This window comes from Solea solea, chromosome 2 (assembly GCF_958295425.1).
Source record: "Solea solea chromosome 2, fSolSol10.1, whole genome shotgun sequence".
In the NCBI taxonomy this organism is placed as follows: Eukaryota; Metazoa; Chordata; class Actinopteri; order Pleuronectiformes; family Soleidae; genus Solea; species Solea solea.
This window is the reverse complement of record NC_081135.1, coordinates 26,440,828-26,462,590: the sequence shown is the minus strand read 5'-3', so window position 1 is coordinate 26,462,590 and position 21,763 is coordinate 26,440,828. Positions and strand designations below refer to the sequence as shown.

General features: G+C 39.8%; 1 protein-coding gene across 3 annotated transcripts in view; it reads right to left on the bottom strand.

Annotated features, from left to right (window-relative positions):
• The window catches only part of tanc1b (tetratricopeptide repeat, ankyrin repeat and coiled-coil containing 1b), a 90,824-nt gene that overhangs the window by 61,860 nt on the left and 7,201 nt on the right, over positions 1–21,763 (bottom strand). For all 3 annotated transcript variants that reach the window (XM_058616324.1, XM_058616335.1, XM_058616352.1), the window contains exon 2: positions 18,343–18,436. In XM_058616324.1, coding sequence (XP_058472307.1) covers positions 18,343–18,403 — 61 coding nt within the window. In that variant the 5' untranslated portion in view covers positions 18,404–18,436. The remainder of the gene's footprint in view (positions 1–18,342; positions 18,437–21,763) is intronic.

Sequence of the window (21,763 nt, the reverse complement as noted above, 5' to 3'; positions counted from 1 at the left end):
ATACTGAACATAGATCTGCTGTTCCCTTGAGCTTTTAACACGCTTGTAAAACAACAAAGCTAAGCACTCACAACATATGCAGCTCAATACAGTAACGTGGTTTGCAATGAAGCTGTTTATTTAAACTGTCAATAAACTGTCTACCTGTGTGCACTTACAGTAGCCACAGGCTCACTGCCAAGTGTGTACGTTTCCTCTACCACACCCCACAGCATTCACCTGAAGGCTCCATTTCTTTTTCTCAGCAGAAAGTTTGCTCCCATCACTCTCCAGGCCCTACTTTGCTGAGCTTTGTGTTGATGAGGAGCTGAACAGATGCCAAATTTCAACTCCGTTCATACCCCATAATGTATCCCATAATAAATTTGTTCCATGTGACTTGGCAGACAGAAGTGTGTTTACCAGCATTTAAAATTCCTCGCAAGGCATCTCATTAGACATGTTTCTCATCACATACAGGTATGCTGTCAAGATCTTCTTAAAGGGTGCAAACAGGGCACACTCTGATTTGTGAAGTGTGTGAGAATATACTGCTGCAACATTTTCTGACATAAAGAACACATTTTTATCTACACTGAGCAGAAAGCGATGCCTTTAAAGAATGTCAGATAAAAAATAAGGGTAAATGTTAGGGGTGGGGGGAAAAAGCTGAAAAACACAGCGGCACATAATATGTATTTAAACTCTGGGTCATGGGCAAGTGAGCATTTCTCATGCCACTGGGGCACATGGGAAGGACAACCAGTTGATGGAGTAAATAAGTCTGTGTCATTGACCAGCGAGTTTAAGATAACATGTAAATCACAAAGCACACTAGCTCTTCCTCGCATAATGGTTTCTGGGAAAAAAAGAACCAAATCCCTTATCAAACCTACAACAACCCACAGACAGGTTGATACTGAGCAGTGTCACTCTTTTTCTCGCTCAACTGAACTCAGCTGCACACGTCACTTTGAGGTAGACAATTTTAATGAACTACAAAAAAGAGACACTGCTTTGAAGTGAAAGTGGTGACTTGAGTTTAAAACACATCCGATAAAAAACAAACAGTAAAAACCAAAAAAAACTTAGTGGCATAACAAATCTGAACTGAGCACATTTAGGCTGCATTTTTTTGGTAGTTTTGATCAATAAAACCTTTCAACATAGCGTTCACAGAGAGAATGGCTTTTCTCCACTTCCTCTGCTTACAGCCTGATCTGGCACATATTTGCTTTTGTCCATTGCTTTTGTCCATGCTAATGTGATGGGACGGGATCAGGACAGCGCCATGATCCCAACATTTTTATATTTGAATAACCTGTGGATACAACTCAGCAATCAACTGTATTTCCAGTGACCCTGGCTACTGCAGCTTTAACTGATATTGAGCAGCTTTGTATACCAAAAAGAGAACTCATGTGACCACCTGCATAAAAGGTAGATGGGAGCGCTTTGTAGCAGCGCTGCAACAAAAGCTGAGGAGATTGGAATTTTATGCCGCCTCAAATCTATGTAACAGATGGGGTGAGTGCACTTGTCGTATCCCATATAAAGACGCCACACTGTGTAATTACGGCATTTTCAAAACAGAAAAACCTGTTGAGCTGGTCACAGTGGTGTATAATTCAGTCCAGGTGTCCAGATGTAAGAGAAATCTTATATTGCAAGACAGGCCATTTCTCTCTTTGTCATTGTACTCTACACTCACACATCACATCAAACTCAAGTCCAGCACTAGTTATCCCCCACATTTTCCTGATGCAGTAATTTGTTCTTGCAGAAATGGTTCCCCACAGTCTCAGCACATGACTGTACCTAGCTACTGTTTTGCTCAGTGGTATCCAAGCCCTCGATGGAAAAAACTGGTTTCGCTTTAGTGAGAACAAATCCACCATGGAAAGACCATTCCAGCCATGGAGTCGACTAACAGCAAAGTACAGTAATCTCTAATGTGGCATCAATTTTGCCCACTCATCATAGCCACAAATTAAAATGTATGAATTATCAACCTCAAGATAACATGTAGTACCTAACTAATAACACAGACTATACGTCAGCAGACCCAGTTAAAGCATAACTGCAGATGTGGCGAACCACAGTAATGACAATTAGCTTTGGTTCCATGTTCAGCACTGTGCTGCTCAGCAGATTAGCACTGACGCCCGTCTGCAGGATGTTTGTAGAATTCACTTAAGACTGAAATACAAGAGACAGGCTACTATTAGCATCCTGCTACTTTCCTCGGGGAAATGTTGGTCTAATCACAAACAGCAACCCGTTTTCTCCACATCTCAGCCTCACCACACGGGACACAAAGGTGCCCTGTGTTTTGTAGGGTTTCCTAAACAAAGGAGAATGCCAGCAACAGGAAGTAGAAGGGTTGAAATGACACCTCTGAATCCCACCAGGCATATAAATACCTCTGACTGACCCAAAGGTCACTCAGCCAAGGTCAGGACCAGCAGCCACTCTGACCCGAGTGGAAAATGCAAACTGTAATAGACACTTCAGGGGGAAGTCAGTCCATTAAAAGGTCCTCCAGGAGGTTTTGGTGGGTTGGATATGTAGTTATGGAAGTTTCAATTCAAAAGAGGTTTATAGGTTCATTCAACAAGAACATAACATAAGGGAAATGACAATTAATATCTATTTATCTTTTTTCCAAGATTTAAAGGTGGAGAGTTTAAAGGTGTTGACCATAAAACACAACATAATTTTTCATCTCCCATCCTGTATTACTCTCCCTATATTACTGCAAATTCTTATAAAACACTTTAATGAAGGCAAAAATGAACAGTAGCTGGTCTAATTATACAGTGATATAGCCTCTATGTGAGGGATTGTTAGATTCAGTGATTTTATTTGCCTCCCATCTGCCTTTTCAAAGTACTTTCTATCAGAGATCATGACAGCAGTACTCAGTCTCCAAGCACATGCCACCTGCCAAATCAACCAATATCCAACTGACGTTACACTCGTCCTTTTTGCACTAAAAAGGAATTCATAACAGAGTAGATACGAGTCATAATCCTGTGGTGGGCAGGATAACTGTTGCGGTGTGAAAATGATGTACCACTGGGGTCCTAACACCGCACCACTGTATAAACTTGAATGAAAGCTAACTCAGGTACACGGGCTGATGCAGTCACAGCACGTCTTGGCTGATAGAGGTTTTACCCATACTGCATGCTAAATAGATTATGGTGAAGTTATAATTTTGGTAGTTTGTTCTGAAAACAAGAGGTGCCACATAAAAGTCAGCCATCCAAGTGCTGGTGAATTGGCTGCAGCGTGTCACGGTGACTGCACTGCCATCTGACCGATACTATATAGCGAAGAGGGACACAAGGACAGACACTCACCAGCGCTATTTCAGTTACTTTCCTAAACCCTGGTTTTGGGCAAGGCCTGCAATTTTAGACTCTGCTGTGGTCAAGGAAATCAACCCTTTCTAATTATACTGTGCTGCCCCAAGATGATGTAAAAATGATTACAGTGCCTTGCATGCTCTTACCTCCTCATCAAAGTAAAGGACCAGAGCCCATGAGGACATGCCCAGACCATAAAAAAACTGTTCAATATTATTTCAAGACATTGATTTGGAAAAATAAACATTTAAGCACAAATCAATTATTTCAGCCGGTCAATCTGAGTCAGTCTTAGATCATTGGTTGAATCCCAACCAATGTTCCTTCTATACTATATATAGTACGAAGCAATATCATGTTGTGAACCGACTTTTCCATTAAAACTAAATAAAAGGGAAGTATAAAACTTTTACTTGCTCATTTTAGATGAGAATATCTTCAGTTTCTGAGCCATCTGTCAATGCTACTTGATAATATGACCATCTCTATAAAATAAATAAACAGTCAACCACAACTAATTATTACCCATTTTATTTTTCCAAGGATGGTCGAAACATCCCTCTCTTCCCCTGCAAACATGCTGCACACCGTGCTACACACTGTGCACAAAGATGAATACTTTAAAATGTCTTGCATGGGTATAAATGTGGATAATACCCTTTGTCTTCAGAGAAAATCTGTGCTACGGAATGTGATTTGTGAGGGAATGCATGGGCCCACTAAAAGATGCAGAGCATCGTCATTGTCTAGCAGAGCTGCCCGCAAAAAAAAAAGATACAACCCTAAGTTACAACACTACTGTGTGGCCTTAGGCCAGACCCTAAAACTGCAGTGTACAAAGTAACAGTGACACAATACACGACAGCAGATCAGTTTGAAACTGTTTTCTTACATAGTAAGTGCTGTGCCCTCGGTGTCCAAAACTGACACTCTGATAACAGTCACTCCAGGGTACAGTATAGTTCAATACACTTGACAGCTTAACTATTCAAGCACACAGAATTAAATCACATACAGTAATTAAGTTTACGTTTACTTCTCCTGCTAAGGCAAGGCAGCTGTATTTGTATAGCACATTTCATACACAAAGGCATCTTTAATGCGCTTCACATTAAAACAAAATAACATTTCAAAATTACAATTTGATCAAAATCCCAATTATAATATAATTAAAACAGAGTGCAGAATAATAAAAAGAGAGAAAGAAAACAACAACTCAAATGGAACAAATATGATAGCGCAGCATAAAACAATAATTTACTCTTACAATATTGAAAGAATATTCAAATTTCAAATTCTTTGAAAGAGTTCATTCACATATGAGAAAATAAATGTTTTTAACCTGGATTTTAAAACCTAATTTGATGCTGATTGTACCACCTGTGCGCGGCATAACTGTTATGCTAATCACAGCTAATGACCATATTTGGTTTGAACTCTGGGCTTGACTATCTGACCTGAGTAGATCTCAGAGTGCTACAAGATACTCCACTGGAAGCATGCTTGCTATCTCACCAACACACACTCACTTGTTCTTGCAATTTCTGTCAAGCCGTTTGTGTGTGAGTCTCTGTGTCTTTCACTTTCTCTGTCTGGTAGCTGGTTTAATGACAGGGGTCTGACTTAAATGGGTAACGGTGGTAAAAGCTAGGCATTATATACACAGTGGTATTGTCCAGTGATACTCAGCCCCAGTACTGAACACCATCGTGAAGTTGCTCATGTTGTGTGTTTTATGTTGTGTGTCATTTTTGTGCAGGGATATCAGTTTACTAGGAAATAGTTTGTAGCTTTACAAGCCAGTGATGGTGCGATGTGTGAACACACCATAAGGGTTTACAATGAAGTCGACCTGTGTTTAGCGCACGTCACCATGCATTTTGTGAAATTTGTATGAGAAATTTAAACTCTAAACATCATAATCACAAAATGGGTCGAAAGATATGACAGGTTTAAGGCTAGGCAACATGTTGTGGGGGAACCTTTTAAGGTTAAAAAAAAAGAGAGAGAGAGACGTATCTCACATATGCAATGGGCAAACTGCAAAACTGTGTTTAGAAGCAAAGCCTGAAAAATCATGATATATACCAAAATAACTAAATTAAAGAACAGCTGTGTTTCTCTTAGCTTGTCCTCTGCCTGTAATATTCAATCCAAACCACCTTACTCGCCACAAAAAATACTATTTACAGAGAAAAATACAGTACGCCGGCAAACACTGGTTATACTAAAAAGTCTATTCAAACAATATATACCACAATTCAATTCTATTTTTACACACACGCACGCACCCAGAAAAACACACACACACACATATATACATATGAATACTCCATTAGCTTCTCACTAGTTAATTTTATGGACCACAGACAGAATGTACAAAGGCTGTAATTAATGCAGATTCTTTTCAGTCGACACACAATGCATGATGACCATAGGACAATCCACCAAAGAGGCAATTCTCCCGCTAGACTGAGTGCCAATGTGGATTCCCTGTGTACTTCCGAGACCAGGGTGACATTCTCACAAAAGCTGTCATGGTTAACACACAACAACCCACAGAGCAAGCCAGACAACAGGGAATACAGAGCGGGGGAGGGTCTTTGATACAAGTATTCTATGATGATGAAGAGTGAATATGTTAATAATATGCAAATACTTCTGGTTCAATATTCACTAAATAAGCAAAGGAAGAAACTACTTGTTTAACCAAAGGCATGCACCCAGTCTGTGACACAAGAGATCACTGTTTTTCCCATGACACCATTCCAATGTCAGACTTTACTCAGTGGGAGCCATAGGAGCAGTCAAAATACTGTACAAGGCAGCCTGACTATTAAAAAACCATAAAGCACTCAGTGATGATAGCAATGCATGATAAAGCAAAATGAATGCCTGGCTTTCTTGCAAAACATTTTGTTTTCATTTGCATTTTTTCCTCCTGGCCTAATTTCTGGTGCAGAACTGAATTAGTACACCTTGTGATATATTCTTGGGTATGCTTATTTGTGCACTTAACAGAGTTCCTTCTCCATTTTCACGCAACCTTGGCATACAATTTGGGCATTTCCACTTCAGCCAAGTGCTTGTGACTAGGCACCACGTATCACTGATCAAGAGTTTTAATTATGGCCAGAAAGACACTCAGTTTTAAGGGTTGCCTTTTTTGTCATTTTCCATATACATTCATACTTGTGTAAATGGTTGTAAACAAGAATGAGGTGTTAGAAAATGTTATGTAATATAGTGTACATACACACACACTTTCTAAATGGTGACAGTGCTTCACAGGTTAGGAAATAAAGGGAGATTATAGAGGGAGATTATGTTAATACTGTCAGGGTTTACCAATGGAGAAGGGTGCTAGCAGGCCAATGCTATCTACTGAACTTGCAAACCGAAACACTCAGAGGAAAAACAGGCGAGTGTCTGTATGTCCTTCACTTCGAGTCTCAGCACGAAGCAGCTACAGACACTGTCCTGGAGGAAATATCTCCCCTGTGATTTCTGACCACATTCTATAAGCTAAGTGGGAAGTATTAACTTGCACTCCAGGCAAAGACTATTATCAGTGTCAGTTCTGGTGAAACATAACCAGACTCTTGAATGTTTAACTTTCTCCAGTGGGACCAGTCTGTGTCTGTGTGAGGCAGGGGGCGGGGCTTGGTTGGTCAATAAAATGTCAGAAAATGTTGATCAGTGTTTCTCAAACCAGAAATGGTTATGTTCTGAAATGTCTCCTTTTGTCCACAAACCAAAACGATTCCATTTTAATGATTCCTTTCTTATATGGAGCAAAGAATCCAGAAAATATTCACATTTAATATTATTATTTAATATTCGACTAATCTCTTCCTTGATGTATCTAATTTCCTTTTCTTTTCACTTTTGTTTATTGTATAGTAAGAATATTATCAGGCTACCTCCCTGTGGATATGTTTTTCCACCAAGAAATATCAAATTACTCTCCAACAATTTAATTCCACCAACTCACACAGATGCACAGATCGACTCCATCTCTGGTTTGTAAGGATTATTCATCCATGCTGGTCGCCTCTGATAAGAGAAAACAACGCAGACATTTGTATTTAGATTCAGCTCATCAGAAACCGAGACCGTTCCTGCAGCGCTGAAACCCTCAACTGGAATTCACATGCTCTTGATGATGAAAACAAATTAAATGCTCTATGCAAAGCGAAGATGCTGTAGGCAAGGAACTATGGCAAAAATAATTGAATCCATAACACTAAGACTGTGATTCTCCCTTCATTTCCCTCTGCAGTGGCCTGAGCTCTGGAATGCCTTTCCCCACTGGCCCCAGAGGCAGAGAGACTGACAGGGAGGGGTGAGTGTGTGTGTGTCCTGGGGAAGAAAGAATAGGAGGAGGAGGAGGAGGAGGAGGAGGGTGGCACTTCACAAGCACCATGACATTTTCCAGTCCTATTCATAAATCATCAGTTTAAGCAGGTCTGTAGCGTGCTTTATTTCAAGAATTCTTACAGGGATTCTACAGGAATACCAGTGTAGAATCTGAAAATGATCAATTTTCTTTGTGACAGGCCTTTGACCAGTCTTTACAGAGAGGAGCAAGTGTATTGTAGATGTAAAAGACAAAATACCTATAACCTGTGATGTTACACACTTAGTCAGTCAACTTGGAAGCGACAGAAAATTCATGGTGGAATCTTACAAAGCTACTGTTCGTGTGTTGACACCATCAATCAAACACAGTGCTCTCCAAGCTCAAGAAAATGTAATTTTTTAACCACTAAAATGCAGCATTTATAGAGTTATAGTGTCTGAAGTGAAGGAAAACCTGGAAATTGCAATGAGGAATAATTTCAGTGTTACCAGGAATAAAAGCTATAAATGCAGGTTTCTCAGTCATCCAAGCAGACCACACTCCAACTGCGAACCTCTGTAGACATTACCTTGAGGAGCTGTAGGAACTGAAATGACCAAATTGGTTGCTTCGGATATTTAACAGACCTTACTGTGCCAGCTCCCTGGTGCACAGCCTGTAATATCCAATTTAGCCTGTTACTGAACTGCCCGATTGTGTGACAGGTTTTGTTGAGATGCCCAGTGTGACAACAATATTCACATAATACAGAAAATAAGCCAACTTGTCCATTCAAGCTAATGTGATCTGACGTTGATAATGACATATTTGAATCATATGAGCTGTAACAGTTCTAAGTGGAAGGCAGAACGGAATGTTATGTTGGTGCCTAATTGGGCAGCTGCCTCCACCTCTCTCAGACTTACCCTGGTTCAGTGTCCACAGTTTGCTGCCGTCAGTATCAGTCGCAAATATTTTCACAAAGCAGACAGGACTACTTGACATAGTGGAAGGATTTTTATCCCAGAGAGCAGAGTGAAGGCGAGTAGTGCTCACTCTGCAGCTCCTTCTAGAGATCGAAATGACCCAGAAGAAGTATCGTGCTGAAGTATATATATGCTCAATCAACTGAGGGGTTTCTGAATGACCATTTGAATTGTTGGCTTTTAGGGGCAGCCCCATCAAGTGGTCATGTTGAATTACAGAGGGCTTGACCTTGTTTCAGAAATTTGGAATAAATTAGGGCAAATCGCTCGTTGTCAATCCTGGCTAGAGTGTTGTTGAAATTCATGAGGTCCCATCAAGAACGTCTCTGTGAGGACCCCTTCAGGACCAGACTCAAACCGAGTGAGCAGTACTGTTCAATCCCACACTAAAGAGCAAAAGTCCCTTTCACCTCCTACTCATTCTGGTCTAACAACACTGTTATAATGCTTGAGAAAATTTGTTTTAAGCAATTGAATGTTTCTGGCTGATAATATCGATGAAAACCAGGCCAGACACATGAGGAGGATTCATTACCTCAATACCTTAATTTGGAGTAAAGAGCACCACTACTTAATACAGTAGTACAGGTACAGGAGCTTTAATGCTTCTACAATATTTATTTATGGCATCTCCTTGCCTCTTACTGCACTAAAAATTAATATATTACCTCATATGTAAGCCCTGCGCGTATAATGACATTACTAATAAAGAACTTGAACATAAAGATAAAATGTCTCACACTGGTTGTACATGGGGTTAATTAAAACAATGTCCTCTATAAGTCATGGAAACAGCTGGTACAGTGTGAGCAAAGGACAGATGGATGATGGATGGACCAAGCACACTTGTCCTTGCTATGATCAATCATTTCAACACTGTTAATGCAGCTCTGGGGCCACTGGGTTTCAAGGTATGACATTCATAATGCAGCCAGATGAGAAAAGGTTAAGAATTTCTTAACTGCTACACTTTTTTTTCAATCATTTGTCGACATTTGGGCCTTATCCACTTGCAATTTTTATTTAACGATATCTATACCAACAACCAACCAAACAGAAGTTTGGGGACAAAAAAAAGTGTCCCCTGGCACAAGTGCAATATGGTCTGGAGTCTTGGGTTTCCATGGAGATCTGGTATAACAACAGATTTGGGCTGCCATTAACACAGATCATTAGGCAGAGTTTCTTCTGGGGCCAGGTGAGGTCATGAGAACACCACTAAATCCTGGACAACAGCCTGGTCAGTAATTTTAAATGGGCAAGTTATGGCACAAAGGCTCTTCATCCAATCCATCCAAGGAGCCTAATCCCATAAGCAAACAAGCACCAACCTTGCAGCTTTGCGCCATATTTGAAAGTCCACGAGTTACACATGCATTACATATGATTTTGATAGCAACTAGCACAATCTATTTAACATAGTTAAATATAAATAACACAAAATCGGTAGGTAACTTATAACATAACAGTAAAAAGCCATTCTCACCAACTCTAATAGCATGTTGCTAAACTTATTTTCTATGGTGCTCACACTTGATAGGCTACATTAATATTGCCAACTAAGTTTCAAATAAAGAATGATCTTGAAACAAAAAAAATAAATTATATATGTAAATATGAAGAGCATGCACTCGCCAAAGCACTGCCCCTCTTTGCAGTGAGCACCATTCCCTGTTCCTTTGAGACTTGGTACAAAGAAACTAAGGTCATAAGTTCAGCCTGTCTCACACCCTCCTGAGCTAATGATGGCAAGACATTCATCTATAGGCACACAAAAAAAAGAGTCTCTGTGTTCTGAGATACAGAACAGAGAAAGATAGAATAAAGTGGAATGGAGGATAGAGAAAGGGGCCCCAAAGCCCAAAAATAACCAGAGGTCTCAAAAGAAACACACACCGACTTTTTTCTGAGAGTCAGACACTGCGACAGCATGAGTTTAGTGTCTGCATGGAAAGATGGCGACAGATGACTAAAACATTATTCCTAAAAGGAATGAGGGTTAAAAAAAAAAAAAAAATGAGGTAATAAAGAACAATTAGTACTTTGTATGTCCGGCAGGTGACAAGAGAATCCCCTGCATAAAAAGGAGACAGAAAGTGGTCATCTAGATTACACAGGATGATAGAGATGTGAAAGTAAGACGGAAAATCAGACAGAAGGAATGTGTCTGCCAAGGCAGGTCGCACTGTAATTAGAAAAACCTGTGGCCTGCTGACCTCTTCAGCCAATGAACTGGCAAGACCACCACTATCACCCTTCAAAGAGCATCAAAAAACACCCCAGCGTGTTCACTGATAAACTGTTTTTCCTGCTCTTTGAAGTAGAAAATAAACTGGGGGTGGTGGAGTAAAGCAGGGACTATGACAGAGTGTGGCGCTGTGTCCATGACATCACCCCCTGCTTGTACCATGTCCTAATGTGTTTGTTTGGCTTCTTGCTGTTGCTGTGCACACCACTTCCAAGGTCACAAGCACCAGCGATGATGCTGGGTGTGTGAGCGCCAAATTAGGGTAATGGAGAGTGATCACTGGCTGCTATGCTAGACAGTGAGGCCTCTGGGAAGCATTTCTCCAAATTCCTCCCAGCCAGAGACCGCTGGGCAGGAAGAGCCGTGCCAGATTTATCCATCAGCTACTGCATTTAGTCCTGTATGTGTTGGTTTGATTAAAACCAGTTGAAAACAAGCTATATCAAAAAAATAAAAAAAATTCAAATGAAGAAATATTTCTTCAATTGACATGAAAACAGATGATATGCCTCAAGGAACTGGCACTTTTGCGTCAGGGCAAAATAAAAAAAAAAACAGCTGATATTAACATGGTGTCATAAATAACAGTGAAGTGAAATGGATTGGTGATTTCACCAGCTCTGAATTCCAAGCACAACATTCAGCGTTATGCTGAATTCAAATTGTTACGAGGAAGGTAAGATATAGACTGATATTACAAATGGATGTGCAAAGACTTTGTTCTTTTATGTCTTTAGTTATCAGGTCACAGTTCATTGTAAAAGTCAATGAAAACACAAAACAGACTGGCAAACCATGTCCACTGCTTTCCCCGATAGCCCTTGTTTTACTTTTCAGAAGCAGAGACAGGGAGTGTCTAATGTGGACACACCTGAGGTTTGTGGGCGTGTGTGTATGCGTATGTGTGTGTGTGTTTGTGTAATTGTACATAACTGTGTGTGTGGGTGAAAGATGTGGTTTGAGCTACGCCCTACTAATCGTTGCCTGCTGGCTGCACAGTGCTTTGATAGCCGCGCAGGTCTGCGCTCTCAATGGTCTCTTTTGTAAATCAGGTGCATTCTTTCCCCTGCCATTTTAAATCCTACCACAACTGTCTGGACATGAAAATCTACACAAATGTGACTGTGAGCGTAAAAAAATGGAGAAAAAACACTGGCCAAAACGCCATTAAACAATTGTACAGCAAGGTTTTCTTTTAATTCAAGAAAAAAAAAATGGACTGAATGGGTGCATAGATGTAACCATATGTGTAGGTGTGAAACTGATTGAAACCATCCATTTATTACAGAATGTTTAGTATTAAAGGTTCAAGTCACAAAACAGAACAAATCCGAACTTCTTAGCTGTATGAGGCTGTTCAGTATGAGGTGTGTTCCATGAGGGAAACCATGAGCTGATGATGAGGGAGCCAGTGGTTCTGCTCTGAACACTACTTATTATGGTTAATCAAAGGATGTTAATCATGTCTCTTGAGGTTGCTTGCCTCTCTCCCTCTCTCCATCTGTGTGTGGCATAATGTGAAGTCTGTCTGTCCTGTAAAGGTCACATAATGCATATAATCTGTGGCCTAGACATCCAGTGGTTAACTGCGTGCATCTTGTTCATTTTTCTATTGGCTCTGCACTAACAACTTTTAATTTTGCATAATTTATGAAAAGAATAGATTTCTTTTTTACAGACACACTTATATTTTCTGTGCTTCGGGATCAAAGCTACTGAAAGCACATTATATTTCACTGACTAAAAGTACTTCAACCCTTCACATTCACAAGATATAGAGCACACATTCCTTAATCACCTGTGAGTAGGAACAGCTTTCCTAAAATAAGAAAACGCAACTTCCACCCACGACGACCACAGGACAAAGAGGAAGCTTTTCTCAAAATGACTGTGGTAGGTACAGCTGGAGAGGAAGCTGCCACCCAGCTGTTCACGGAGAAGACCCAGGATAACACTGGCACAATGACACGAAACCTGTGGGCAGACTCACTCCTGAGTAGTGTTTGTTAATGTCTGAGAGGAGAGTAAGCTACCATGTTAGTGAGAGAGTTCACTTGTGATCCTGTAAAGGTTTCCCCGAGTGGTGTCTGAAGTGTGCACCTATACAAGTCAGTGAGATAATACATTGTTTTGTGGGTAGAAGCAATTACGATATCTTTTACTAATGTACCAATGTGAGTTAATATTGAATCAACGCCGAGGATGAATGACAGCTTTCTTTTTCGAGAGGCATTGTGCCGCAAATGGCACCCCACTGGCAATAACAGAGGAAATTACTTACTTTCCTTTTGATCTTTCAATCACAGCCAAAGCCAATAAAAATGTGCGTGCACTGCAGATTTACATAAGCCTGAGAATGAATGCTGATTAAAGAGATTCCCACAGGTGAAAAACACTTTTTTGACAAGTTGTAATGGGTTATGTGAGACAAGTTTGACGAAAAACAACCACACACTTATTTTATGAGTTATAATTAATTTCTTATGGTTTAAATTGTTATAATTCCCACTAACCATGTGTTTGTTTGGACAAACAATAGTCAATTAAGCGCTTGTTGTCTTTTTTTTGTGTGGACACATAACTCCCCAACCACCTGTGGTTATTGTTTATTGAGGGAAGTCTTCACATAACAGTAAAAATTCCTGATGTTAAACCCCTGGGGACGGCTGAAGGAGAAATAACACAGAAAACAGGAAAGGAATCTCTGTAATGTCTGGTCCCATATTTAACTGTATCACCACATGGCGAAAGAATGAAGGACAGTAGAATACCTTCCCATAAGAAACAACAGACGGTATCAGTGTTACCAGCATCTCACTGGTAAGCACAACAACAACAAAAAACAAGTATTAGAAGCCTCACTAACTACTGCACATATATTGAGTCAACCTGTAGAAAATGTAGGATGAGGGGTACTGGCTTTACTATATCATCACTCTGGCACTGTCAATTTGAAGAGCCATGTGAAATGTCCAAATAAAACAATCCTGCCATGTAACCAATTTGCTGCTGCCTGACCCTGAGCAACAAATCACTGTTTCATGACAAAACAGCCAAGAAACTCACAGAAACTGCAGAGACAGCATGTACCAGTCACCACCACAGCTGAGGCAACAGAGTGCAGCACTTAATGGTCTCACTCACTTGCTTGCTCGCTCATTCAACAGATTGTACATGGGTCTCCCACGTTATGAATGTCCTCTTCATCTTTCTCCTCATATTTCTCCTTATCTTCCGGATATCATAGATTAAGTGCCTCCTAAAAATGTCATCACTGACTTAAAATAATTCTGCATATCAACATGCTTAATCTTCAAATGTAAGCCAAGCTGCACTGAATAAGAACACAGGGACGCCACCTCTTAATGGGAGACTTTGGTGCATCCGTCCTGCTGACACTGACAGGAAACCATTTTTTTCCAGCGCTAACGGGTCAACGACAGGGCTGGAGTCTCCCGTCCAGCCAGGTGCGTGATTGTCTGCCGTCTCCATGCTGCCACACAAAATGAGAAATGCCCTGCCAACTGCTGGTGGCTGTATATGTGTTTGTATGTGGGAGCGTGTGTTGCTAGGAATGTTGGTGGAACAAACAGCTGAAACCGTTGTTGTGCATGGCTATGCCGGTGTGATTAACACTGTGTCACCCACAACAGACAGACAGCTGTCTGGCAGCTGCCTCCAGCAGCCAAACTCAGTGAGTAGTGAGTAGGAAGCCAGAGTCCGGGGGTGGGGGGGGCCTTCACAGTATTACCCAATCCACACAGTCATCTTCTGCAATTAAAGCCAAGTTAAAAGGGTTTTTTTTTTTCTCCAGTGTCACATCATAATATGACTCCCAGGAGATGGTTTTGTTCTCTGTGAGAAAGTAAACTGTGCAGCTTTGTAGCAAATGTAAGTGGAAAAATACAGTGTTCACATGTCCATCATGGGGATTTGGCATGGCTTAAAATTACTTAGAATAACAGAAAAAAAGGTAACTTGAAATGCACCATTTACTTGGTCTGTTATCAGACTTAGACAGCATTCATCTCTCATTAGATCCAGCAATAGCAATATATCCTTCTTCAGGCTGGATGAAAAAGAAACAAGTAACTAGATGTGATTTAAATATCAACACCATAAATTGTTATAGATGAGTCTGCCTAAATGCCCAGCCTGCAGTCTCTGTGAGCTTCACATAAAAAATAAAAAATAAATTACAGAGTGAGACAGCAAAATCCATAACTGGGCTTAAACCAAATTCTTTGGTTCGATGTTCTGAGAACTAATTCTGTGAAGGCAGAATGCACGGCTGTAATTCTCCAAGAGGATTGCAATTAATATATGCACACCACTGCCAACTCAAAACACTTTTGGAGAAGAATATTGCCATCAAGAGGAAAGTGACTTGAAATGGAATCACACAAACTTGTATCATGGAAAGATTCTGTCCAAAAACTATTCTAGCAACTTACATCAAGAAGTTTGTTTGGCTGAGAAATACAAGCAGGCCTAGTGATTTACAAGCAAGTCATAAGTGAAATTCAACAGCAGTAAAATCTGTGGGGCCTGTATCCATATCTTGAAAGCAAACACAACTGATTGATTTTTTTAATCATCTTCTTGTGCCTTGGGGTCTCAAAACTATTAACTTCAATGATGCTTACTTGCAAATTAACCTTTCCCAGAAAATGCTCACATCAAAGACAACAGGCCACCATAAACTAGCATCCCACTAACAGAAAGAAACAGCACCATAAAAAATAACTTAATGGGATTAAAATGGCCAATTCCAGACAGATTTTTTGCAGATTGAGTGTAGAAGAGGCAAGCAAGTAGGGGAAGGAGGAGGAGGATCTAAGAGGAGCACAAGACGGAGAGACTAAATTAGCAAACTGTGAGTTTTTGTGGTCTTGGCAATGGGGAGATCCCAAAGGAGAGCTAATGACTGTAGTGGTATCTGGCATAAGGGCCAAGTTTCCTTGACTGCTTTAAAGTTTCCTCCAGTCCATAGCCACTATGTCATATAAGCAACATATGCCTTGCTATCTTGCAATTATACCATTATCAAGGACTTTCCTCCCACTGATTTCCATTATAGTATGTTGTTTTAGAAGAACTGTGTCCTCCCTGGTCGATCTGAGGCAAAGGAAGTCAATACTGTACAGTCTGTTCCTGTATAAATGCAAGCAGGAGTGAAGATATAACATTTAAATTTAAAGGTCCAGTGTGCAGAAATTAGTGGCATCTATTATGAAACTGCAGATGAGTTGAAAAAAATAATGATAACTTGGAAGACTCTTCCATTTACTCCTCCCTTTCCCAAGCACATCAGGAAACTATAGTGACCTTTGCATACCAGAAAGGATATTCTTCTTCTTTGTTTACAAAGCATCTGCTTCAAAAACGCATGCTATGGCTAGTTTGTCCATTCAAGCTGCTGTAGAAACATGGTGGTTCAAGATGGCAACATCCATAAAGCAAGGCCCTTTCCCAAAGTAAATGTGAAAATGTATTTTTAAAAGGCTAAGAAAACCAAACATCATTTATTCTAAAGCATTTACACACTGGAAACTTTAATGAAGAAAAAACATATGGTTTTTCAAAGAAACCCTGTATGCAGCCAAATATAATCAGCAGGAATTACAGCCTGACAGCTGACAAACTCCCAACCATATTAACACTATGTGAACCAGACTAATCATTCAATCTAATTTTAATGTAGTGAGAAAATAATAAAAGAATAGATGATGATGATACCCTACTGAGCCAGAAATTAAATACTGGTTTCATATTCAAACCACTTGGAATAAAAATGAAATCTTTATTCCAATGGTGCAGAGGAAGCAGTGAATATTTTATGTGCAATATGGTACTATCTTGTCTAAGAGACCATTAACTATACCGCAGTGTTACCAATTTGATTAACACAGTCTTTCCAATTAGGGCCTCTATGTTACTAACTTCATTCTGAGTGCTAGAGAGGACCTGAATTTCCAAGCAGGACCTCTTAAAACGACAACAACCAAGTAAACAACACTTTAAATGCAAATTACAATTAGACATAAAATAGTGATTGACACTTTATCATATCGCCATGCCACATAATTGAAGAACTTTAATTAAAATAATTTAAGAAACAGCTCATTACCAAGCTATGACACATAATCTGTCGACAATTTCACAGGACATTAGCCTTATTGGTCTGACCTCCAGAAAAAGCCTGCAATACAGATATCTGTCCTGTGCAGGGGCCAACAGTGTGGCAAAGTGACCACTGTGAGCTGATGTTTTCCTGTGACCTCTCATCTGTCTTAGGAGCTCCAAACAACGAAGGGGAGTGGCCAGCTCTTATTGTCTCAGCATGAGAAAAGAGAGAGAGAGAGAGAGAGAACTGCGTTGGCTTGATGGATGGGCTCTAACAGGATAGAGTGAGGCTGGGATAAAGGAGATGTGTCCCGCCATAAAAAGTCAGCAGCTCCCAGCTTTCACATTTCACACAGAATCATCGGATTATAAGAGTGAACATGTGTGGGTGTGTTTCTTGAAACTGTGAATCTGTGTTATCAGTGTTGATTCATACATACACACACACGAGACAGGCTGTAACAACTTGATAGCACTTGGCAGGAAACAAATAAATACAATCGTCACGTCACCCTCTGTATTGTATTAAAGAGCGGTGGAGGTGACTAGTGTTTAAAGCAAAGCCAGACTCCTTACCCTTTAATCTTCACATTGACTGTTGAGTGAAGTAATCACATCACACAAAGGCAGAGACGGCAGAACTATGAGATGTGTAACTACTATACACATAGTGACTGTTTGAACTAGGCTGCCTGCTAAAGTCAGACCTAAGGGTGGTAAAACAAGTCTAGGCTGGTAGATGCAGTCTAAGCATAAATGGTCAATCTGCTATTTCAAGACAGAGCATTGTACGAAAAGGAGACTAGTCGACAGTGTATAACTGACAATGACTCATGTCAAGTCATGCTGGAAAGTGCAGATTTCCAAAGGAAATGATAACATCTGTTATGACACAATGGCCAGGTTTTTCACTGAAGTCAAAGTTAAATAGAAAAAAAACAGTATCCCATCCTGAAGTGAGAGTTTCAGACATAACATTTGTTCTACAAAAGTGGAATGAGTGAAAGACACAGTGGGCTGTAGTCTACACAGTTGTGATTTTTCTCCACACTGACCCTTACCATTACAGCAGGGGCCTTTAAGTATGATGAGCCATGCTAAAATTTAACACAATCATGTATACTCTATTGAAGTTTCATTTGCACTATGATGGGAATACAAAAAATAACAACAAAGCACTAGAAAACAAAGGTGCACACTGTATGAAGTCACACTGGCTGCTACAAAAACAACTGCCACAATTCACAAGTTTTCAAAATCCAAGATTTTTCTTCTCAATATTCCACATACCTGACTCCTTCTTGCTCCCCTTGCCTCCATCTCTGTTCTTCTTCAGCACTGCCTTGAACATGGCAAGATTCCTGGAATCCTTTCTGGAGAGCCCCTGGATAAAAATACAGCAAAAAAAGAACATGTTACACACAACCATTAAGACAACAAATATGTTATTACTTAGAGAAAAACACGGAAATTACACAGTAGCATAAACAGGTCTATTTGTATTTATGGAACAGAAAAGAGGTAATTTCCTCTTTCCACCTGCTAATAACAAAACGCTTCTATAAGAATTATAGGCCTTTGCATTTCGTTATCCAACACAAGCCAAACAATACAAAATGTTTCCTCAAAAAACCTAACATGGCAATGGCAAAAAAGAAGAAGAAAAAAGTGTATATCCGCATTTCAAACTGCTTAGCTGGCACCCGCCTGGGAGTTTTCCCACAGCACTCCCAATCCTGCAGGTCATCAGTGGCGGGGCACATGGAAAGAATGCTCTAATATTTAAACAGAAAAGGACAAGTTGTGTTATCTTGTTATGCAGGAAAACACTGTGTTGAATGCCCTGAATTCCACATGTAATTGATGCTATGTGGCTGAACTTGAGGTGTTTGCAATTCCTCTACATGCTTGTTCCCAAGCTAGTGTGCATTTTAAATTCTTAGAGGTAAGCGGTACAACATGAACTCAGGGTTTTGTTCCTGAATGTTCTTATTTGCTTTGGAATTATTTATAGTTTAATGTAGAAGGACAATGGTGAAAAAACATACTTCGATAAATACAACACAGGCATAGTTATTTGTAAAAGACCTTTTTGGTTTCTAACCACTTAAACACAAAATAGACTGCGTTATTGTATTAATAGCAGCAGAGAAATCTTTCCAATGAAGAGAAAAGAACCATTTCAACCAAATAAGGGTATGCTGCCTGCAAACAAAACAAAGCCCTTAACCCCAGAGACCATACTTTAAATATCTAGGTCCTCTTACCGCTGCAGAGAGACTATCGATCTGCCCTTTTCATCTAGGATAGTGTCACATTAAAAGATTCTGAAGAAAACCTTCCACTGAATCATATATTGGAGTTGGGGGTGCATGGGTACATCACTGATGAGCTTCTGCGTTTAATCTCAGTCTTAACCTTTTTTTTTTTCTTTTCAAATCTACAAAGCCAAAACATATATCGAAATGATTGTTTCAAGGCAACATTTTGGACTACCCAAAGATACACAATGGAAGTGCCTTACATTCTCCAACCTTGCTCCAATTAGGATAAACCTTCAAATGTTTTATTATATTTAACAAGTTTCAGCCTTTTCATCAGGTCGAGTAGAGTGCCATACCCTTTACTTGTATACACTGCTGCTGTATAACTGCAAAATACCACTGTACAGTTGATGATGACAGTCATTAATGCAACAAATCAGCATGTGGGGAAAAATCAATCCTTCAACAGTTTATGCAGCATAACTCACTCTATCCTTCAGGGCAAAACCATTTTTGTACCATTTAAGTCTTTAATCTGGCGATGAATGACACTTCTTTCAGTGACTTGTGCAGTGTCAGTTCTCTCCATCATGTAAAATAAGACGTGTCCATCAATATTTGCCACAACTCAGGCAAAAAAGATAAAGTATAAATAAAAATACAAATATTTAGTTTACCGTCTATTCCTGTTGTCACTACATAATTAAACTCAGACAAGTTAGTATAAACAGGTAAACTGCTAAATGTAGGCAGAACACAACTGACAACAACAGAAAGACTATTCTGAATGTAAATGCAGTTGGCTTCTGGGTGCTTCCACTCAAAAAAGCATGACAGTAAACTAAGTGTGATATAGAATGAAACTGATGTGTCATACAGCAATATATTATGATACAGAGCTCCGGTAGCTGACGTCACACAACCATGTTAACGCCCTCCGGCAGGAAAACGATGCTGTTCACCTCTATAGATGTATATGCTAGACAACACATAAATCAGACAATGTGTCAGACAACTTGTCCTTTCACCAAGATGCCAAAACAGTCAAAGACAGGTTAACAGGGAGCATTTTCAGAGATCCTCACAGATCCAGAGAGATCGTGGAGGAGAGTCACTGCTATGAAGCGTGCTCACAGCAAGCAATAGAAAAGGGAGCAATGGGAACCCATGCATTTTGTCGTTAGCTATTGGTCAATCATGGCCACAGACTAGATTTAGCAAGAGCTAGTCTGCACAGCAATTATTTATATTAAACTGCCCATGGCTAATGCTAACGTGACACTTAACCTTCCTGTAACAACAACGCTATCCTTATCTTTCTTCGTCACAAAGCCAGATTGCGTCCATTTGTTTCCCTCCAGGCTCTAGTAAACTTTCAGTGACTCTTCAGAGTAAGATGACTGGAAGTTAATCAGGAAGCTGTAGATGTCAGTATACTGCAGGTCTGGAATAATGTCCTCTTCTGCTTTAGTCAGTCAACATTTGCGATTTATCAGTATATATATATATATATATATATATATATATATATATATATATATATATATATATATATCCATCCATCCATCCATCAATGGGTTTAAAGTACACAGTTAACTCCGACAGGAGTCCAGCACTGATACTGTTAATTTTCACTGCATCTTACTGAAATAAGATGGCCAGTTGACCTGCTGACTACTGTGTAGGAGCTGCCTGCTCATCCCCACAGTAACAATAAACATCACCCAGGTTAACCCATAGGAAATGAAAACTGCCCTCTTGAAACTCCAAAAGCCAACATGACAAATTCCTTCCACCCCCCCTCCCCCCTCGTCACAGCCACCAGACACATACAAATTCAGTTCCCACTCTAAGAATGAGACACCACCTCTTCAGCCATCATCTACATACAGTACCTCTATTCTTATCTGGCTGTATTTTATCCCTAGGTGAGGAATTAAAAGCAATTTCTTACTGAAATGTGCTTGAATAAATGTAGTCACCACTAGCTGTGGCCAAAACTAACCAACCAATTTTGTGAGATGTTTCAATTTGAAAAGCAATGAATGTCACAGGGCAGTGACTGTTGTAACGACAATGTCTCTTTCACAACTTTATTTATAGTTGTTATCAAAAGATGGTAAGCCTTTTCGTACAGGTACCAAATTCAAGGTACCAGTATGGTTCAGATGTGAATGGTAAGAATCCATATGCGGAACCAGTGTTGTTTCACATACTTTCATTCTGAGATATTTTGCATGAGACAGAAACAGTCTGACCTGTTGAACAGATTGAATTAACCATCATTCTACCTTTATGAAATGACAACATGCAATATATTATTACATATACAAAAAGAAATTACAGCCATTTTAGGGCATCTTAAACTATGCATTCATTCTGTATTCATTTGAAATGAACAAGAAGCCCAGTTCTTAGGCTGTTTTTATTTAAGGTAGAAATAAAGG